At 32.4% G+C, this 24282-nt stretch overlaps 1 protein-coding gene across 1 annotated transcript in view; it reads right to left on the bottom strand.

Moving 5' to 3' along the window:
- The window catches only part of LOC126833022 (uncharacterized), a 92172-nt gene that overhangs the window by 42661 nt on the left and 25229 nt on the right, over positions 1-24282 (bottom strand). The window contains exon 3 of the mRNA XM_050564126.1: positions 10790-10976. Within this exon, the coding sequence (XP_050420083.1) occupies positions 10790-10976 (187 nt within the window). The remainder of the gene's footprint in view (positions 1-10789; positions 10977-24282) is intronic.

The raw sequence follows: 24282 nt of genomic DNA, 5'->3' as shown, positions 1-24282 counted from the left end.
ATATAACCTAGGGTTCTAAAGTGACGCCTTCATTTACAAATTGTACAATGAATAATGTCGGAATACCTAATTGATAGCTGAAATAATAGAAATTAGGAATAGGACAACACGTTGAGATGGAGGGACATACGTTCAAAAGATTCATCCACAATTTAAATATTTGGGATCGATTAAATCCCAGGAGAATTATATGAAAACAGATATATCGTCAAGAATGCGCATGACATTATTACGACCAATTGGTCTAAACTAGCTAGCGGTATTCTAGAGTACTAAAGTTCTCAAAAAAATATTTGACCTACCAACCAATGCTTCCAATGTTCCAACCAATGAATGGAGAAGATCGCACAGTGATGAACTACAAATCAGTTTCGACATTATATTTGAAGAGATCGCTAAAAGAAGACTGACGTGGGCGGGCTATGCCTGGCGTATACTAAGATCTATAATTAAACAGGAGATTGACGAACACCGAAAAATACCTTTGGGAAGGCCTAGGTTAAAGTAGGAAGACTGTGTTAATGTCATTATGGCAGTGGAGTCAAAAATCCGACGAAAGGAAGCTGCAGAGGACAAGGAGAGGTGGCATAATTTGTGTTTAGCGGTATGGTCTCAAAGCCTAAAAGTCGAACTAGAGGAAGAAGAAGATATGATAATGAATATTAGCAAAAATAAATGATGCACGTGATCGTACAAAGCCGATATCTCAAAAATCTCAAACCGAATATAATAAAATAGGCCTTAAAGGTTAAAAAAATATGTTTACATTTTCAATATACCATTTTTAGGATCTCAAAATCTCGAAGTCCGGATTCGGAACAATTATGATGATGGTCTTGTTAAGTTATTATAATTATAAGCTATTCTGATTACGACTAGTAGATTGTTCATGGATATGCTACAAATTGATTGGTATTATAAATGAAAACATTTCGGAAGATCTTTGGGGCAATAAAAGTACGGCAGTAGGTACCGGAGAGTGGAGACGAAGAAACCCCACGGAGACAATTACAAACAGCTTAAGTCCAACATTGACGTGAGGGAGGAATTAAATAAAAAAAAAATATGTACAAGTAGTCATGATAATATATATTTCGTCAAATCGTATGGATACGAATCCCTAATATTAGATCTCTTCATAAATGTACGTTCTGTGTTACTTTAAGTTTCGCACATTTACAATGGCATAATATTACCGCGTGATATTTACTAGGAATTTTTCGATTAAGTCCTGATGATATTAGCTTCTGGAAAACCTGGGCGCCCACGTTGTGCTGACGATATACTGTTCTAGAACAAATTTGGAACCATTACGACCTGGATCATATAAATTAGCACCGGGTACTCCTAGGTAATTAGTATGCCTGCTGCGTTACACTCTTGTTCAAGCCCCCTCGCACGGCGGCGTTGATAAAAATATAAACCCATACTCTGTTTATGGCGTTGAATTCATTTCTGAGTAACGCTGTTTAAATATGACCTGTCCAAGAAGGGTAACGAGTTGACTTTTAAAAAGGTGTACAGCTAATAGAATTATCGTAGAAGAGCTCGAGTACCCCGTCATTAGTTGTTAGGGTAATACTGATTAAAACAACACACGGCCACTCGACAACGTTTCGTTTATGATATTTCGCTGTACAGTATGTAAATACTTTACGAAGACGCTTTGCGTTTAAATGCTCGTCGGGTCAGAATGAGCCGGAAGCAAATTAAACGCCATTAACTACAGAACGGTAGTTGACATTAATTTAAAATTTTGTCTGTACCACGACACCAGGCAGACTGTGTAATTTAAAACATTTATGGAGAGTAGTATCTACTTAATTGCACAACGGTTCAATTTAAACCATTAACGAGTTTAGCTGAAATGTCAAATCGGAGAGATGCAATGCTTTGTATACAAAGTATAAGACCGGGTAGCTAGTTCTAAAAACGTCGACCAGTACACACTAATGCTAAGAGGACGGCACAATTAGCGCTAGAAATTCTAGTGATATTCCTAAGGTTTTCTTTATAGGAATTACAAATTCCTCAATGTTTGTCCTGCATGTTTCTGATAAAGATTCTTCCAGAGGAGCACAGTAGCGACCTTATATTTTCCAAACGAAATTCCAAACCTACTCACTCATGCTTTAGGGACGAGGAATCTCTGTTTGGAGTTGTTTCAGATTGATTCTTTACATAGAAACCGTTATGCGGTTACCAAAACAAGTTTTAAAACATACTCAAAGTTCCAAAAACATTCACGGCTAGGTTTTTTTTAAAAAATATTTTGTTTGGAGTTCTCCTATTGAGGAAGAAATCGTATTTATACTTCAATATAAAATAACACAATGTAACACATTTTTCACGTGGCTTAAATCCATATATATGTTTGGTCCACAATGGTCTGGTAGTGTCCTTTATTTTAATCCACCGCGTCTATCGCCATACTCGCACTTTGTTTAACACGGGCCTACAATAATAACAATTATTTAGTACACTAAAGACAATCTCAGCAGCTTTGCGTCCGAGCTAAAATATCACGTGATTTATCGAAATAGAAACGGTTTTTTTTTTTCGAACTCGGTTTAACGTTTTGACTTTTGGACTTGATAATTTAGTGTGACCCACATACATTAAACGGACCCGACCCGACAGCACACGGCGCGGCATAATAACATCGCAGTTCGGGTAAACGCGTTGGATTTATGTCTGACGGTTTATTTCCTGAGCAGGAAATTTACTTGTCACTTGGAGGACAAGATACAGCTGGCTTTATTTTATTAGGTAAACTCTAACAGCGTGTGTAGGCGATCGCTATTCGCGTGCCAGACGTCGAGTTTGCACCGTGTGCTTGCACGCGCGAAAACCTCCTCTCTTTTTTCCTCTCTCAGTCATATAACGTTGTTAAACAGTGTAAACGAGTGCAATGTACTATATTGTCACGACAATATGATATTGGTTTATTCGTACGCAAACAGTATAGCTGATATAGTCCGCACTCGACAAAAGTCGACAACGATCGTTCATTTTAACGTATTGAATAACGTCACTGCGATTATCTTATCCTCGACCGGCCGTCCTAAACCCAGTACACTGTGTAGGGTATAACCCTTTGAACAACCCAAGTTCCATCACTGCTGTTGATACAACCGATATTGTCTCTTAACGCCTTCACGCCGCGGAAAAGGGTTGAACTGTTTATTCTGTCCATACATACTAAAAAACTCGTTCGAGACGAATCGACCATGCTAAATGGGCCAGTAATAATAGTAATCAAATACATCATTAACCGCCATGGTACTCATCGCTTCAATTAGTACTCAAAGTTAGGCCCTAACAAATTGTTTCGACTTGACTCGGCTTAGTACTTAGAGTCGGGCGTTATCGAATACAAAATTATAGTTTCATTTCAATAAATAATTATCGTTGTCGTTTTTCGATTTATTTTAGTTTCTACTCTGTGTTTAATTAAATTTTGCCTCACTCTTGTTATAATCATTATATTATATAATAAAGCCCACTCGACCATTTATAATCTATATATTGTTATATAATAATCTCAAGAGTTTCCTTTATCTTTGTAAAAACAATAAATCTTCGAATAATGATGTATAAGAAACTTTCCGGACTTTAATGACTTTTATACACAGCCGAGTGACGAAACCGCCGTTTGTTTAACGACGGTATTTCAATATTGTTATCTTTTATAAAACATACAATATAAATGGCTTTTCGAATTTCATGTTACAGTAATTTTTTTTCTATTGAATAATATTTGTGATATCACTAAAAAGGGTTCAAATAAAATAATTGAATAAAAATCATCATTGTATTAAATTACCAAAAATTATACTTAATATATTAAAGTAAAAAATATTTTTTGAGAGGTATTTTAAATTTATTTTTTTATACATATACAGAGTGATCCAACTAACGTAAGACACTCATTTTCTCTGAAAATATGAATCATTCGAGATTTTTTTTCCCTTAACTTTTAGGTACATATTTTACTACATTTTTAAATATTTTGACATATGTTGCTATTTTAAAAACCTAAAAATCCCTCTTTTTGCCTTATAAGGATTGGTGATAAAATGTTTCAAAGTGTAACTTACTCTTATTATTATTATTATCAATCGGACTCGAACGAAGTTCTGATTTAAAGGGTCGTCGGTCGGCTTAAAAGTTGGATGCCAAGTCTGGGATCTGGCCAGGAGGGATAGTTTTTTCTTGGAGACATTGTTGATATTGTTAGTAAATTAATTTTTGAAAACGATTTTATTTGAGACTCTTTAAGCCAAAATAGTTATTTCATATAAAATAAATGACTGTTGAATTAAAGTTGAATAACCTTGTATGAGTATACACTATTGTGGAATACTCGCAGCGATTATCACTCAATTTTTTTTTAGATTTAAAATACTTGATGAAGTTTAAACGCGTCAATTGTCAATTACTTTGGCAATAACAAGATTTCTTTTTCGTATAATAGTTTATCATAATGCAAATTGAACGAACGCACTAAAAGTAATGTAAAGTCGTTCGGTATTTGTCAATAAAAAAAAAAACAAGCAAGTCTATTGCCATTTTTTCAAAACACCACTTTGAATAGGTAATAAATTGCGTTAAAGCCGAGTGCGCGAGCTTTTGTGTTGAACTTTCTTCTCTCTGTGTCTCGCTTGCGGCCGATTTGTATTCATATTATACCTTATTTATATTCAAACCGATATGTTAGGCTTAATGTGTCTACGCTTGATGTTGTTGTTGTTATTGTTGTCTTCTGGCCACGCTCTTGCCAAATGCCTATATTGTCGGGTTCGTTGTCATATTATCTGATTTCAAATTCAGCCAAGACGCTCCAAATCCGGTGAACGTGCGGTTCCCTCGTGTCATCTCGGCAAAAGTAATTGGACTTGGCTTCGTGCAATTTCCACTTGGATTATGCGCACCGATGTTATTATAAGAGTAATAATATTATCAGGTATGTTTTGATCAAGAGCGAAAGTACCTTAATATTAACATTCCAAACGTTTACGGTAGGCTCGCCAAAAAATGGCAATTCTGGTTAGTATTTAGATTATTGTATGGGTGGATAATGTTTAATGTGTTCCAAGGACGTTTCCAAATTTTACTCTTTAAACAAGTTGATTGCCAGAATAATTATTTAGTACCGAACGCTTTGTGTACGATATTTTGATATTCAAAATCACTCAAGTTGTGTAGGAAAACAAAATAATCACCACGACAAATTAAGAAGTCCATTACTTTGTTGCGGTAACGTGTCATCAAATTTTGTTGAAGAATCTTCTTCATCTCTATCTTGTCCCGTACAATTTATGTAGGGTTTTATTTATTTATTCGCTCCACATACCTCGGTTGTTTTATTTATCACGTCCACCGACTTCTTTCTTGGTCTTAAATTACCTTTAAACCTTCTCTACCGTGATAAGTTTACCCAACCTAACATTTGTGAAAATGGTAATCACGATTGTTATTATTGATCAGCTTATTCAAAATTAATTGTTGTAAGCGATTATGTTGTTCAATCATAAAGTAATTAATTACATTAATTACTATTGTACTTTAACGTGGAGTAAATCCGAGTGATTTACTTTACAAACTTTTTGTGTTTTAAAATAAATTATCGAGTTACAAAAAACTGCTGTGGCTATGACGTTAGTTTCACACACTCTATATCTCCTGCGGTGTGTTCTTGTTCAACAAATGAGTTTTCTTTGTGTTCTGCATCATATTGTTTTACCTAACTGTCAACTCGACTACAGCTATACAAACTTATTGAAGTAATATTATATCGGTTATTATTGGACAACTTCTCGTTGTATTTTATTCCCCTGGGTGATTTTCCTGTAAAATTAAGCACCAGGGATTAATGTTACGAATTCTCGTTTGAAGACAAAATAATTATCTAAAAAACACACACTTGATGATAAACTACTTAAAAAAAACTAATAAATAAGATTTTAAATTTAGGAAACATTCTAGTTGATAGGATATTTATTATTTGTTGTGTCACAGACGACTTTCCTTAAATTATCCTACCGACTATAAACTAGACACATATATTGTGTTATTTTAAAGCTGAAAATAAATTTTGCATGTTATATCTTCATTTTATAACTGCCCAACGTTGTCACTCTGTATTTCAATGACAATTGAATTTTTTTATAATAGAGAAGTACAATCTTCAAAAAACAAATCTTTTACTTATGGCGTTTAATATCGTTGGTCTTTCGATCATTAAGTAGGTACACGTGCCTCGAACAAACTACTATTTATATAATATTTAACAGTGTTATAAATTATAATCGATATAGTTTTAATTTATTCGGAATAAAGCCAATCTCTATCGCCTTTACCCGCCCTTACTCGATGTAAATATTTTTAATTTCGGCGTCGTGCGTTTTTTTTTTTTTGTAATGCCATTCATAAATAATTATTTTAATTAGGCGAATAAACAAAAGTTAAAGGGTTGGTCGCGGCCAGCGAGCCCGGTTTATTATATCACGGATTTGCCGGCAGATTTTTAATTAAAAAAAAAAAAAATTCACATCACATTGTCCCTATCTTCTATGCAAAGTTTTCGGTGCGCGGGTTCGTGGCGAAAAACGAATCCCGTCCGCCTTGATCGATCAATCACGACCGCTGTTAGTGCTCAACACGATATTTTGTAAGGTGTGTTCGGTTTGTAAATCGTCGGTGTGGCTCATCCGAAACAAACGAGAAATGAGTAGGTATAAAAAAAAAAACCCCTAAAAGGAGAGATAAATTTCTCGAAAACTAAACTACGGGGAGAGACAATGAGATGGTTGAAGACATTTCCATTTCGCCTATTCAACGCCCAGCGGAGAATAATAAAACAAATTACGACGCACCGTTTCGCTGAAGTAAACGGCATTATGATGCCGTCTCGTTTTATCATGGCGGGATGGTAAAAAAAACCAAAGCTTATGTACAGCCACGAATAACAATACACATACACGCGTACGCACTTGTGGCTGATCGTCGAGTATGTGGAACGCATCATGATAGTCATAGGTCTATACAGGAAACAAGAACGAAGAAATCACACTAAAATTACTCAGTAGACGGTACGAATCAATTAAATGTCGATAAACGTCATTGTAAAGTCAAAAATGTGCCTTGAAACCCATGTCAAAGTAATACGGTGGATCGATTTGGGTTGATCGTCTGTCAACAATAATTTATTGCCGTCTTTACTATACACAGCATTGCGACGACATTGTAAAGAAAAACAATGTGCTTCTTATACCTGTTGATCTTTTTACACATAGCAACATGACACGTTGGCAGACTATTATCCGCATTTTTTACATGATAATTATTAGTAAATTAATTAATATCGAATTATGCGTGTACGGAACTTCATGTATCAATTATCTTTGATAAAACCTTGAAGGACAAATGTTCCAATTTAAATTGCTCATTTAGCTATAGGTACTATAGCTACGACAATTTAATATTGTCATTTGATTTTTTTTTAAAAATAAGAAACTTTTTTTGGGCGACATAACATTAAAAAAAAAAATGTAATCCAGCTGAGAGAAGAGACAAAAAATGTTAATAATATATTAGCAGTCATTCTGCGAGAAGTATATAGTTAAGCCAAAATGAACAGCGAGTCGTTTTTTTTCTTTTTTAATTATTAACAATGGCGCCAAATTAAAGAATATGGTAGTAATTAATTCTACGAAAAGGCGCAAATACAACTATATAGTGCACCTGCGATCCAGCACAACAGATTTTTCTTAAAATTACCATTTTTTTCGAACTACACGATTTTGGAATCTGTGAAAGCTTTTATAATACTTACTTGCAACGACAACGAATTAACCTAACAAATGAGTGGAACGACAACGGTCTTGTCAATAATTTATGCCACTCGCAAATTATCAAACAAAATGTTTATGAAATTAAATAAAAGAGTAAGAACAACGGATATTTATCTTTTTTTTCTATTGAACTGATACGTCAAAGAGAATATATAATTTTGTAATGCACTATTTAAAAGAGTAGCTACAAAACAGCATACATTATAAGTAAAACTCACATTATAACTTACTTCGAATGACAACAAAAACATATTTAGATATACACCCAGGGGGTCACAATACATACATTTAATATCATTGAATATACATTTGAATATATTGTGAAGTAAGCTAAAAGACGAGCTGCAGTGTGACCAGAAGAACGTAATTACATTTTTAAAGTAAACATTTTAATTTGCAACTTTTTCCAAGACTTATTCAACAGCGTAGCTTATATGCTTGTTTTTAAATCAATATTATAAAAAGTTTAACTTAACAATGAACATGCCATAACAATAGCATACAAACTTTCTTCTGGCATTTTATGAAGTAGTAAAAAAAAAATCAAGTCTAGTTGAAAATTGAATATTGACAATAATATAAAAATTGGTTTTAGACCAAATAGTTTTTTAACAACGTCTAATATCGTTAGACGTTTTATTTTTTATATGTTTTGATTGATGTATTTTTTTTTTTTTTCATTAAACAAGACAAGTACGTTATGTTTATATTCAACACGAGTGGCGTCAAAATTTGAATATTATGTGCACATCAAATAAAACGTCAAAACCGAACGATTGATCCAGGATTGCAAACTGTGGGGTCGTGTCATTATTGTTTATTCGATGTCAAACTCTAAGGCTGAGAAGTTCCATAAAGAGCACTCGTAACAAGAAAACACACACAGCGATTTGCTTTTAACAAATTGAGCAATCCAGAGGTACCTACACCCGTACACTTCACTGAACATCCGTTTAGGGAATTGTATTCTATCACTTTTTGTGTGCGCATAATACAAATAAACGATTACAAAAAAAAATAAAAAATAAAAAATACTATCGACGAGTTTTAATAAAAAAAAATACAAGGTAGAATAATATATATATATATATATACTTTTTACATTTGTTGGCCTTTCAACGGAATAACTCATGGAAAACTAATAAGAAAAACACCCTATTGGATTTTCCATTTTCCAATCGTTGAGTATAAAATAATGTTGCGGTACCTACGTCGAAAGAATTGAAAAATAAACTATATGCCCAGACGTTGTACGATAAAATGCGCATATCTGTTGTCCTTTGTAGTGGCCATGTGTGTACAGTGGATTATTCTGCTTGAAAAGTTCTCTGAGAAAAAGACACCATAGTCGCAAGAAACAACCGCACATACTTGTCATTTGACCGAATCGGGGTCGATAAATGGCGCAACATATTATTATACCGCTGGTATAATGATTTAAACATAGAACAATAATAAGGTATAACTAATAATATCTCGAAAATATGAAAAAATGTATTTTTATAATAATCCCTCAAACTGAAATCCCGACGAGAACACCCTACTAGAAACATAAATTATGCTTGAATTTGCTAATGCATTTTGACTCATATAAGAAATATTAATTGGGAAAACTTTCTAATAAAACAGCAAAAATACCTCATTATTTTCTGTTTAAATTGTGCTATATTTACTAAAATCACTAATTTTAATTTTTTTTATTATGTGGCTAATGTAGTCACTATACGAGAGGTGTTTCGAATGCAGGGAAGCAGGGGCACGTTTTCTCATCGTTCAATGCAGTTGAAACTTGACATCCTTATTTTTTTTAAGTTAATAAAGGAATCAAGGGGGTGCCAGGTGCAAAAAATAAATAAAAAGTTGAAACAAGGGTCCTCTACTATTGATTCATACACACACACAGCCAAAGAACAAAAACATGGAATTTTAATGCGGTGAACGTGTATTTTTTTTCTTTTCTCTAATAAAAGAAAGGTTTGATATTGAGATAAGTCTAAAATACAACGCCTCGAAAACAAAATAATGTAAACAATTTTTACTCCATTTGTCTTGCTAATAGTTATAAGTGCCAACCGACAAGTAGGTTCCTTATGAAAAAAATACATTGTATTCTTAATAAATATATTTTTGTAGCATATGGTTTAAAATTAAATCCATACATAACAAGTAAATGAACGGCTGTCTTCTCTAGTTACAATTTGAAACTAATTAGCATAAATTTGCATATTAAATTTGTTTAACGTAAATTATTAGTTACTGACAAATACGTAGCATAAATTGAATTGAATTACTCTGGATTTAAAAATGATATTAAATGTGGTTATTTTTTATTTTTAAAGTTATAAATTAGTCATAATTAACGTTCTCAAAAGAATAATGAATAATTAACGAACAATTTTTGACGATAATAATTTCAGTATTTAAATTATTAAAACGTGGTTCCGTTTAAATACTATGTATGTATATAATCAGTTTAACTTTGTTAATGTATTAATTGATAGCGAGTAATTGTTGGAAAATCAGTTGAGACTGCTAGAAATAAATAAATGCATGAGGTCGGCTAAGAGTAATAGGAAAGTAAAAAGAAAATTCCGCTAAAAGTTTGTAAAATATTAGCATTTTAGCAGCGAAGGTTGGTAGTTTTAACAACTTCAACAAAATGTTTGTGTTTCATATCACACCAGTCGAGTTCTTTACGGTTATATATAATATTATAAACCCTATTAAAAAAAAAACACGTATTTTCATGAAAATACTTTACATTTGCAGTCGGGATTAAATAAAAAATTAAAAAAAAAACTGGATTTTTTTTGAACTCTTGCATATTATTTTCACTGCTTAACCGCCCACGTGTATTTTAGCGAAATTCCGTGGCCCGACGCTATTATCAAAAATAAATAAATACAAAATATAAGTATGGAGTTAATATTCACTTGCTGGCTGTAGAATTTACACTGGTGTTGCTCCGAGACCGCCTGTTGATGATGCTGTCGCCGCAATTGACAACGCCGCCCTTGTTGGTTATGCTGAAGGTCCTCAGGCGGTATAGCTCGTCACCGGACCTGGGGTTGTAGGGTTTTTCCGGCAGACTGCAAACCCTAGGCCTGACGTGATCCGGCACTGGAAAAGCAAACAACACATTTACCGTCAAAAGGGGGTATGTAATTTCGATAAAAGCAAATCGATCCCTTGATTCAGGGATAAAGGGAATTCCGGGATGACTGATAATTCTGTTATTGACAACAGAATAAGCCGACAAGTGATGATCGATAATAGACGAAAAATCAGCGATAACAGCTGACGTGACTTATCTTAACACAGCTACTTCTTCTGGTTCAAATTGCCATCGTTATTATTTCTTGCATTTTAACTAACATCATTACTGTATACTGAATGCTCATATATTAACACTAATATGTGTTAATAAAAAAATGGTTTGTCCCAATCGGAACATTACCTATTTCATTATGCAAGATCTAAAGTGAGAGGGCTTGGTCATGATTCAATTTTAATTCCTCCGACAGAAATTCGGTATTTTTTCATACCATAACAAAACCTAACACAGTTTAATTTTTTGGGGTTTGTTGGGCTTACGTACATCCTAAACCCAAAAAACCCATATTTTCGGATAAATAACAAGACGTATTTGTCGAGCTTAAGGAAAATTAAACAAACTGGTTATTTCCGCGCTTGGGTTTCTTTTGTCGAATCTGACTATAGAAATATCGACAACATAAGGTAGTGGGGAAATATTGTTGCGTTTTTGGGATGCAAACCGAAATAAAGAATTTCTCACTCTTTTCCCAGCCGTCGCCCACCACATTTTACGGATTGACTTTTTCATGCCATTATCTAATGGAAACCACAGACGAGACTTTATGTTGTTGGAAGGCAAGAAAATAAGAAAAAAAACCTCCAGAAAAAAGGCGGTCGCATATAAGGCACATAAATAACGCCAATGAGTGTGTATAAATCGTGTACGCGTCTTGCCGTGTCAAAAAACCCTAAGCCCCCGAGGACAATATTTAATGCGAAATGAAGTCTCTTATCCCCCGCACGATCTGGACATTGAAAAATATAATATAGGTCAAATAATAATAATATTTCCTAGTGCCGGCAGGTTAATCGTTATATTTTTTGCCGAACAGAGGTTCCAGACTCAATATTCAGTGGACAAAAACGACATTTATACTATTATTCAAAACATAAGGTTAGTTATTTAGCGGTACATAGTATAGTACAGTTCAACATATGACTAACCATAAGCGAACCTAAGCAATCTCCTAAACTGGAGAGAACGGCCCGAAAATTTGCGTTTAAACATTCTATTTTAATGTAAGCCGACATTCTCTCCAACACTAAAATAAAAATAAAAAAAATTAAAAAACCACTAATTTTCTAAAAATATGTTTTTATTTTAACTTGTTGTTTTTATTCTGATTTTAGGTTGGTAAATTAAAAAAAGAGTTAGCCGGCCAAAATGACACTTCCGAGAAATATTTATCATAATGTTAACGCCAGGTATGGAACTACATGCAAAACCAATTGATTGTATTTACCGAGTGAAATGCAAACAATGAACGTTGTGAATATTAATTAGTATATGTATTATTGTTTATATTGATTTCATAAGTGGGCGTTTTGCAGAGTTGTTAATTAACAACAATCCAAATATAAATTACGGGCGTTCTAAAATTATTATTAAAAACAAACCACGCGAAACAAAATTCAATTTTGAGCAAAATATTATGTACGGGACGTTTTATGTACCTGCGTTTCATTTCATTGAAAACTATATAGTGGCGCACAACCAGTGTATGGTTTAAATAATCTCAGAAGCCATGAGCTAAATCCATCGTTCCAACAATAAGTTTAAGATTTCATGTTCGAATGAAAAAAAAAAACTTAGTACGGTATTCAAAATAGTTTAAAATTATTAAGTGTACTCTTTTGTTATAAATCTACTTATCTGCGGTTAAAAAAAACAAGTAAATATGTCAACCCTTCCCCGAGGGATTGAAACTTCGTTTTTACTTTTATATTTGGACTTTGGTTCTCAAAATATGTACGACTTTTACTTTGTTCCGTTCTCACGTGTATTGCATTTGAACAATATACCCTACTCGAGTATTTTAAAATGTTTAAATATTTATTGTCCATTCCGTAATGCTCTCGTTGTTAAAAATAAAACATCTTCAAAATGTATGTAAATTCGAATGTATATAATATTATGTCAGGCAAAATGGTACCTAATGTCATAAATCAAAAAAAGTTTTGCTCGGATTTCAAAAAACACTGAAGTGTAACACTGAAAGTGATTAGTTAATACCAATTTAAGAAATCTACAACGTTCGTTTTTATCCGTTGAATTTAATTAAGCCGATGTAATGTAAGGTTGAAAAAAAAAATTTATTAAAACAAAAACAGCATAAAACAAACAAAATTATCAAAATTAAAAAACGTACATGAATTAAAGAATAAATTATTCAAACCATGTTTACTAAATTGCACAGTTATTATTGTATAGATAAGTATTTCGTTGAATTATTATATTACACAACATAGTTTTGCCTTATAGTTTAGAACGAAACTATTTTATAGGGTTTTCTTCAAAGCATTTCTGTAGTACGACAAATTAATTTTAAATCACCTGCACAGTCATAAGCTACAAAAAAAAAAACAAAAACATAGTATTATCATTTTTAATTTGAGTGCACACAATGCGGTAAAATAATTGTTCAAGTGCATGCAATTGATTAATTAATTAATTATGAATAATAAACAGCTGAGGCGAGCTTATTTGCATAAATTGCCACTTTGGAAATATGATTTCATCCGTACCGTCAGTAGCTGGCTAATTAAATTTTCAAGAAAGTCATTAGAAGGGTAATATTATCGTCTAGCTCTATTTCTCATTTTCTTAACTAAAAAAAAAAAAAATAATCTGAAAACATTTTTTTTTCTAAAATGTTGGAAAAATTATGAGGGAGATATTATAACACTCGTATACCTATTAAATAGGCCTATTAAATTACCTATTAAATGCTAACTTATCGACTATAACAAGTTGGAAATTAAATTTCTTAAATCAATATTTTTAAAATGTTTAATTTACGATTTTTAATGGGTTGAAATAGTTTTTCTATTGAAATCAACTTAAAAACTCCCAATTATTTTTAATTGTACGTTAGTTATCAATTTTCGTTGAATTTCGTGCAGTTGCAATTATGTGAGTTCTTTCAAATTTGAGCTTAAATTAATATTATAAATTATTTTTTTTATAATTTGGTTTGTTCTTTTGCTCGCCCGGCTAACGGGGAGCGCCCGTGGCCGAGTGTCGAACCGGCGACAATGAGCGCTAAACACACTGCCGCCATAGCCACTCGGCCACTCCTCCTCCAATAATAAGATATTTTATTTAGTAAATAAAATATATTCATATGGTATTATTAACCAATATTGTTACTTTATAGTGTATACTTAAACGACGATCGTTGTGTCCATATAAATTGTATAATATTATACTACCATCGCGTACTAATCATGATCTAGTAAATATTCATAACGCGTTACTCTCGGGGGTTAGGCCACCGTTATGCATATATTATGTATGTGTATATAGATTTAATAATGTATGTACATGCGTAGCCGATTTTTAAAACGTAAATGCCGATTAAAAATTAAACGGACTTCCAGCGTTTGAAATAAAATTTAAAAAAATCAATATGCTTTTTTCCAAACCACTTTTGTTTGTCCGCTAAAGCTTTTATTTGACATACCGGTGCTAGTTCGTCTTGTTAAAAGACACCTTTGGTTAAATGTGAAGTTAATTAAAAAAATGCGATAGCCCCAAACATTCCTATGTATATTCCCTATTTGTATTAACGTTGTTTATAAAAATCGCGTTATCTCAAAGCCGGTAAATATTCAATATTCATGCTTTGTTTGGGTTTTTTTTTTAAATCATCAGTATTAGAAATTAGTCGTTTTCCTCTTGTAAAAAAAAAATACCAAAAAAAACTATATCACGTGCAACCAAAATTTGTTAACATTGTTTCTCTGTACAATATACACTCAATGTTATTACTAAGGCTATAGAAATAAAACGCATCGGCCATTGTCGACTCCGACAATGTGTATTTTTTTAGGTCACACAACATTAATTACTTATTTTTCGCTTTTCCACGAGCGGTAAACCTTTTAAAATTCTAAAGCTACTAAAAACAAATACTATACTCGGTTTGAGACTTGTAATTTACCGCTTGTAAAGTAAAGTATTTTTTTTTTTATTAATTTCACACGCAATAGGTTAAGTCATCTGAATCAAACAGCCCAAATCTCCATTTATCTATTTACGTCCCCATCTCTTTGTCCCTATTTCCAATAGGGTTATAATTATTACACATGAACGGGGAAGGCAATTCAGATGATTCGTGATCTGCACACATCATATGATCAGTATTTTCAGTATGATTGCATAAAATGGTGGTAAAGGAGGAATTACAGAGAAATATATAATGTTATACGAAAATCCATTTTTGGCGCTGAACAAAGAATATGGAAGTCACCGAAATGGAAAATGTTAAGATGGATGCGTGGAGTGAGTACGTGAGCGATGGGGGAATATCAACGAGAACAGATATAGATGGTTTGGGCAAGCGTGAAAAAAGAATGGAGTGATACAAGTTTCGGAGATCGCATCGGAGGGATTTTACTGGATGTGAAATATAAAGTAACGAAATAGATAAGTAATTTGTGGAGAAAGCGAATTTGGCTGGCCGATTCCATTTGTATTGCGCAGAAGGCAAAACATAATACACGGCTCAATAAACACAAGTAAATTATTCAGTTCGATTACCGTTTTTGCCTAGTCTACGAAATGTGACGTAGAGAGCACGTGTTTAAACTGCCGAACAACGTTCAAATGTAATTAATAAATTATTATTGGTGTTTCGGTTTGGAATATTGATGCGGATGAACGGTAGTCATGGACACGATAGTATTCGAATACTTTTTTTTAATTTAATTCTTGTAAGTTATATAAAGTATTTTGGATTCCATATAAATGAGTCCTATTTACTTGTTATCTCAACACGTGAAAAAAATCGTTATATTATTTTTACAGTATATAATAAATTGATGCATGTTTGAATATATGGTCCGGTGAATGGTGATATGAGAGAAGGCTCATGTATAGGGGCTATGCGTTAAGAAGTTGGAAAGTACGTAAAAATCTTTCAGTATGCATCTCTAATCATATCGCGGCCTTAATAAAACCATCCATCCCGCTAACTACTTTAAATTGCATAACAAAAAATGTTAAACCATATTCCTAAATCCTAATAGTTATAGAAATAATATACGTATGATTTAAGATTCAAAACAATTTATTTTTGTTTACTAACCAGGGCGTTGCGTCGTCTGCACCAGTGTAATGTCAAAAAAAGTAACAATGACACATATTATTATTATTATTTTTTTTTTTAAATAACATTTACAATATGTACATACAAAATATACAATAAGAAAATATGCTAACAATGTAATAAATGACTTGTAGACTATGAGTAGGGAAGCTATCCAGTGATAGGACCCTATGACAGGTTTCGGCTAGAAATCAAACTATAGCATTTCAATTTAGGAGGTCTCGACACCAACTCTATTAAGACGACGAGGGCTGTTGTCCGGGATAGTAGCTGTGTGCTGGCTTGCTATTAATGGATTCGAGTGGAGGAGTTGTCTATAGTGGATTTGTTTATAATGAGTATAGAGATTCTTTATTATATATAATATAATATAGGATCTCCTTGAACACAAAATTTGCAAACCTTTGCTGACTCTATGTGTGTTTTTAACTGCTGAAAACAATTCGTTTCTATGTTAACTTCTGCTTGTTGTTTTAATAACAAGACGTAGCAAATGTATATTGATAGTATATTAAAAGTCAATTCTTTGATTATAATATTTTCAGCGAACAATATGCATTGTGTCGAAACTTTCTGCAGTTATATTTCACGTTAAAACAATTACTTTTTCGAACGACTTAAACATTACTGTCATGTTCTAAGTTTGGACGTAACTTCAAGCTATTTGAAGAAAAAAAATCCGAAGACGGCCAAAAACTCAAAGGGGCTTCGCCTGGAGACTTGATGGTTGAACATACACAGTTATTATATTATGTAACCTAATACAGCAATATGTTCTTCTTTATCCCTGTGGATAGGGGAGAAAGAATACTTCGAAGGTTCTAGCGAACCACTAAAGCCAAGGTACGATCGAATATGTTCTTCTCTCTTATTGTTATTTATAATAACTGTTTCAAAAAAAAAAAGAAAACTTTTATAAGAACACTTGGAATTTTAAAAGTTGGTGAATTAATTTTAGCATTTAAGAGTCTTAACAGGGCGATTTCACATTTAGGCTTCAGAGTAGCTAATGCAAAAACCCAGCATGCTCTATAGAAATCTCTTAATATATAATAATTTAGATACCAAATCTAAAGTCCAAATCCAATTATTACTAAATACTATTTACTAATATTATGTTAATTAATTTTTTTAGATTCAAGTGCAATTATTTACACGTGGCGGTCGATCATAAATTTCCTAATAAGTATAAATAATACGAAGTAACCCGTAAGCAATACATGTAGTAATTTATTTTAAATATTAATAATAATTTAATTGTATACAGCTGTAAAGTTCCGGAATTAACTACAAACGAAATAATTTTACTTAAGTTTCTCTGCTCAGTAAAATTCTTACATATTAAATTCAAAATAAAATAATTGAAAAAACATTTTTTTTTTTACATGACTGGTTTGTTAATTCTAGACCTTTTTCTAGTGCTTGATTTAGTATAAGTAATGTATTCCTCAGACGAATTTATAAAAAGGGAGTGTAATTATTGGAAATATATTTTCAACTAAATCAATACATTTCTGAGTAATATATTCTGGTCTCACTTGGAAATAAAATAAAGATACCTAGTAGGTACCTACGCTAAAATATCTAAACAATAGAATTACCTCCCCTCCCCTCTACTAAGTCAAGTACTGTGTGGATTAGGTCTATGTGCGATGATGCCATTTTACTCTCAATTCTCCCTTATTAAATTATTTTGGACAACCGCACAATTATAATTATTATTTATTTACACATTTTTGCACTATTGTCATTTCAGATAATTGAACGAAACTACTTTAACAATTTTTTCGTTTGTTACTTATCACTTTCGCGTTGTGGTCGTTCTCGTTATAGTCCATAAACCTCTCATATTTTCTGCTCAGTAAAAATGAATTACTTACTTTAAAATTTGCGTTCAGTTAATCAAGTCACAACATTTTGTACACCAACAAGATTTTTTTGTAAATCAATTTACCAATATCTATCCCGTGATCCTACTGGATAACCTCCTTCGTACTCTCTTATACGCAAAGGCTGTCGATACCGGGATTTTTTAGTCATTAAGTTAGCCTTAAGTTATGCCCGGATCGACGTCTATGCGTAAGTCCACAATTGCTTGAAACGCCCCTACCACACATTTCTGGTGGTTGTACAGTAAATACAATTTGAGCATCATCGTAGATGGAGAAACCACGTTAAAAAAAACGAGCCAAATACTCTACCTCATAGGTGGTTTGGAAACGAGTATACAATCCCTAATACAAAGTAACCGGTAAGCAAAACATGTAGTAATTTATTTTAAATATTAATAATAATTTAATTATATACAGCTGTAAGGGTCCGGAATTAACTACAGACGAAATAATTGTACTTAAGTTTCTCTACTCAGTAAAATTCTTACATATTAAATTCAAAATAAAATAATTGAAAAAAACATTTTTTTTTTTATGTGACTGGTTTGTTAACTCTAGACTTTTTTCTAGTGCTTGATTTGATGTAAGTAATACATTCCTCAAATTTATAAAAAAAAGTAGTGTTGTTATTGGTAATAATTTGTTTTAGATAGGAATAATAACAATGAAAAGATTAAATATCTGATAAACACTTGGGATATCGATGTCCGATTTAGATTATATAATTTAAAGTTTAAAATAGTAAAATCTAATTTTTCTTCTCAAAATCAAACAACTAAATCTATTCAATGATCAAAAAACTATTATTACAAAAAAAAAAAATGTTAAAAATTAAATGTTCATAATTTATAGACAACGGTGTTTGATTAATTATAACTCATTATACTATACTTCATTAGGTATTTTTTGACATTATGATACCTTCTGATTAGTTTTGGTTTCAGCTTTGCTGATATAATTTTTTTTTTTTTGTGTCATCTACTTGATGACTTGATGATACTCTTGATTGGCTTTAAACGCTTCAGGTATTCGGTTTTCTACACGTACCTTGACTAAATATATCCAGTATAAGTTTGAGATTATATAAATATTTTTGTCATTTAAACCTACCTATTGGGTTAACACAGAACGAACTTAACGTGTGTGTTCGACGTAAAAACACAGTAAAAGTACACACTGCAATGTATCGAGAAGGAGAATTATTTTTATTATTATTATTATTAATATTTTCATTCTGATCCAGAACCGCTCCTGGACTATAGTCATTTCTGAACTTATATCCACCAAACGCGTCATTGGGAGATTCAAAATGGTGACAAACATTATCGGATGCGTGTCTACAGTACACATCAAGACCGCACGAACATACACAAAAATCGTTTGTCTTCCTATATCTTTGGCAAACGTCCAATGTCGTTTGGATGAGTTCCGGATCTTTCAAAATCCCATACGCAACGCTATTTTCCAAGCTGTAAGCTATACTAGCAATAAACGCAATGATCAAAACCGTCCGAGAGAGCATTGTGGTTTTAGAATGGTTTGGTTTATTTTTATATGTGGTCTCGGTATTTCTGTATCGTTTTTTGATGGTATACTTATGGGAGGAAAACGTTAAAGGTATGAAAAATGTATTTTTTCCTTTTAGATTTAACAAAAAAAATAGAATTTATTAAATTAATAAAAGTATTTTTTGTTTAAACTTCGGCGACCTTTTTTACCCGCTTTTATTGTAAAAATATGCAAATCTGACCTTTTCATGAACACTGTTTTCATGATCTAATACTGAATGGTAGCCTAAAATTTAAAACACTGTTTAAAGAACCAGCGCCACCCCCCCCCTCCCTCAATATTATCACTTTAAAATTATCTTTGTTTTTCAAGATTAACCATATTGTTTTCGGCTTATACTGAATTAAATCAATCCATATTCGCTTAACTCGGCATAATAAATTACATCTATAGCAACATAATATTAGGAAAAACGGGATTGCTCATTTTTGCAATTTTAATTTTTTAAATAGTGTAAAAAAATACATTTTTATATTAATAATTTGTTTTTGAATGTCATCATTACTTGTATAGAAGTGAATTATTCTTTAGCTATTTGTAGAAATTGTTAATTAGGTACTTATAGTATCGTTTCTAAAAAAAAAAAAACCACTAAATCTATAAATGAACCGTTCGATGTAATGTATGTACCTAATACTATGCTATGACTACGATCAATTTGTTATAAATTACTGATATTATATCAAGGATCTCTCCTCGAGCAGATTATAGATTATAAAAATAATTTAAAAGAAGTTTAAATTAATCATAAAATTCTACATTAACGGATACATTTTGAGAGGCTAAGCGATGGATTCGGATTTATTTATAACTCCCAATAGAATATTCGGTAATTATTAACCATTGAATTGATTTGATAATTTGATTAAATTTAATTTAAATGCGGGAAAATAATTATTCAAGTGTATATTGCGCGTAATTGATTAAATATGAATAATTAACAGCTGAGGTAAACGTCCAGCTCATTTGCATTCATTGCTGCCTTAGAAATATAATTGTATCCATACTGTTAGTAGCTGGCTGATTAAACGTCAGGAAAGTCTTTGGAAAGGTAATATTATCGTTTAGCTTTAATTGTTAATTCTCGTTTCCTCAACTCAACTAAAAAAAAAAATGTAATAAATCTGGAAAATACCTTAGTTGTGCAATCTAACACTATGGTTTATATAGCGTACATACTACTGACATGCTATTCTATTGCCGAAAGGGTCACTGGTTAGGTTATCGCAAAAGTAGCATTTTACTTTTGGATAGCGGCGTGACTAATAAAAACGTGAACTCAGACCTATCGTGTTTTTAAGGAAATTTCGGAGTTTTTTGCGATTTTAAGATAGGGAGGAGGACGAGTAAAGAGTGGACTTTTATAAATTTGCTTTTAAACCATCAAAGTACCAACCGTGTGGAATTTCTGTGTATTAAAACAAAAAACAAAACAAAAAAATTACTCTTCTTTTAAATTCGACACCGGTTGTACGCTTTGACAGTGCTAAGATTTTTTAATGTTTGTAAAAATGCTACCGACCAGAACCTATTATATGTTATTTTGTAAAAATGTAAATATAAATAACATAATAAATCTTCAAACTGAACTTTCACCTGTTACACATTCATCGCGGTCTTCTTGTTTTATTGATCAGTTAGTCGACTCATTTGAATATTTAATCAGGTACCAGGGGCACACGGTTATTCCACAACTCCACTCTGGTGTAAATATCAGCGCCTCCAAAAGTTTCGACACGTTTGTTGTGGAAGTGTCTTTGTAAATAAAAGATTCGGAATAAATAATTTCCGCTCGAAACGATAAACACTCGGCCGAAAGCATTGGACATTTTATTTGCATGTACAAATTTTCGAACAAACTGAGATTTCCATTCCGATTAACGAAAACATTCCAAAACGTTTTGATATTTTTTATGTTCAAAGTTTACATAGTAATATTTTAACGAAAGTGTACTATTAAAAGCGTCAAGTTTCCTTTTCTATTGTTAAGGAAAACCTCCCCAAAAAAAAAAAATAAAGAAAATTACACTAATGATTCAACACTACAAGATGGTAGTTTGTCTTTTTGTTATATATTTTTTTCCATTATCGTTCCGCGTACTATCACAGACCCGTGGACATCGAAACAAATCGCATACCTGACAATGCCTCTGCGAACACAACACTATCTGCGAAGTCACGGGACATTAGGCCCGACAATAGCCGATCTGTCGGTGTTCCGGTGAAACGAACGAGCACAATATTATTATTGCCGTTATTGTTATGAAAATGATTCGGAGAAAACCTACTCATCAAAGACCCCACAAACGATAACGGATACGCCGGTCGGCAAGCGCTGACACGAGCCCTAATGTGAAAAGGCACGTGGACGGGTTTTCTTTGGTCTTCCTTCACCTAAGGGTCGTGCCCTTATTCGTTATTTATTTACCATGACAATATAATTGACATCCCTACGTGGCCAACCGAGAAATGATTGTGACCGAAAATCAGTCATAACCGAGAGGGTACTAAATCCATATTGTGGCGCAAGTCAAGTTTTCGTGAAAATCGACTCAAGCACCGAATGCGTGTCTTAATAAAATCGTATATCATTCAAATGATATCAATCAGGCAAAGTGAAAACAATCTCATACCACTCTAAAACTAAATCGAACGTATTCAGCACTTTATTTTTCTAATAGTGTTTTTTTTTTTTTACTTACACCACTCTTCAAGGTGGTGTATCTATTTAACGTAAGACACTAATTACTATTATAATAATCGCCATTTTGTAGTTTTTATTTTAAACATTTGTATTTATGTTATCATTCAATTTATTTATCGTAGGGTTTAAATTCGGTATCAATTTTTAACCACTCTCTAACTTTTAATATTAAAGTGACAATTTTAACGCAATTTGGTCAAACGTTCTCGGAACACATTATAGTGTTGTGTTATTTTCAGTGTACTTTATTTTATTGAACGAAATAACTGAGCTCAAAACGCTACATTGCGGGACCCTGATACTTTTAACCCCTTCATTTCACGCTTACAATACCTTTAGCTGTCTCACAGACAACAAAAGAACGGTCGTGCGATGGATTTTCGCATGTGTGTTGGGTACAGCATATCCCACAGGTGGTAGTAGCGGTGTAGCCGGCGAGTTTGTTTGGTCAAGGAAAATTACATAAAAAAAAGCCGACAGCGACCTGAGGAGATAAAGAATGGGCTTAAAAGACCTCCTCGAGACCTCTCATCTCGATTACTCTTCATAAAACCAAAATCAATATTAGCCCTGCACGTCGACGGCTGTCGTTTTGTGTGTTTGTGTACTTACCGTATTGTACTGGGTGACCAATTTGACGTGTGACACTAGTTTTCTCAGAAAATAATTACAGTTTTGTATTTTCCAAGACGTTTTGTATAATGTTTATTTTACAGTACCGTATTTATTTTTTTTGGAAGTTCTCGAGTTCTAACGACTTTTGAAAATCAAATGGTAGTGTAAAAATTAAATTTGTAAATTCAGAACAATTAAACATTATCATTGGTCTACACCTAGTTTGAATAGTTATTATCAATATTATCAGAGTTTGAAAGTAATGTTTAAAAGAATGTTTATTCTAGACTGGTTATCGACCGGTTAGAATTTTTAGCAAATTTTAAATTAAAACTTAATTAAACGTTACACCATATACAACCATATAAGTATCAAAAGTCAATAGTTCTATGGAAAATACTACCACACGTAAATATTTGTGAATTTCTATAATACTATAAAATGACATATTAAACGAAAATGTTTAAAAAAAGAAAAAATGCAAAAGTGCAACTATTTTAAAAGTAAACGAGTGTCTTCCATAAACTGATCACCCTGTACACAGAGACTTAAAGGAGCCAAATGTCGTGGCGGGTGTTTTTATAAATAATAAAAAACAAATTATTATTAAGCTTTTGTGAATTGTAGCTATATATGGCTTAAAAGAAAGCGGCCAATATTTGGGAAACATTCGACTTACAAACATCTACAGAAAACGAATTAGTTGTACGTGAAAAGTTAATAGCGCTCTGAAAAATGCCAAAAAATGTATTAGCCGTTTCAATTAAAATGTTTCGTTAAAGCCACATCGATTTAGATAACATGATTAAATAATACATAATTGAATGCACTATTTATTAAGTAAAACAGATAAATCAGGCGAGTTAATAAAAAAACAAAAATGCCAAAACGTTTCCGCGTTCGGTATTGGCCCTGAGTATAGCTGTTGACCGTTTACTTTGTGTTAATTTATTTGATATTTATAGAATGACGGTTGTAACTGGTTTACCTCTTAAGCTTTTTAAATCATAAAATAACTCTAAACGCGTTACGATGTTCTTATTGTTCTCGAATTTGTATGCTATTTTTAGACGTGTTTTTCTCGCTGTGTATTTGTTTTTCAGTTTCTCGTTATTCTCACTTGTTATTTAGTAACGGGCGGAACAAATTACTCGCCGGACACACATTATATTAAGTTTGTGTATGTTATTCAATACTGTGCAGATGGCTCGAACCGGCAT

This window comes from Adelges cooleyi, unplaced genomic scaffold, assembly GCF_023614345.1.
Source record: "Adelges cooleyi isolate 19-005CV unplaced genomic scaffold, UGA_ACOO_1.1 ACOO_flye_CR_arks_rails_tigmint_CR_PRNA_168, whole genome shotgun sequence".
NCBI lineage: Eukaryota > Metazoa > Arthropoda > Insecta > Hemiptera > Adelgidae > Adelges > Adelges cooleyi.
The sequence above is the reverse complement of the archived record's forward strand: the minus strand, read 5'-3'. Positions and strand labels throughout refer to the sequence as shown.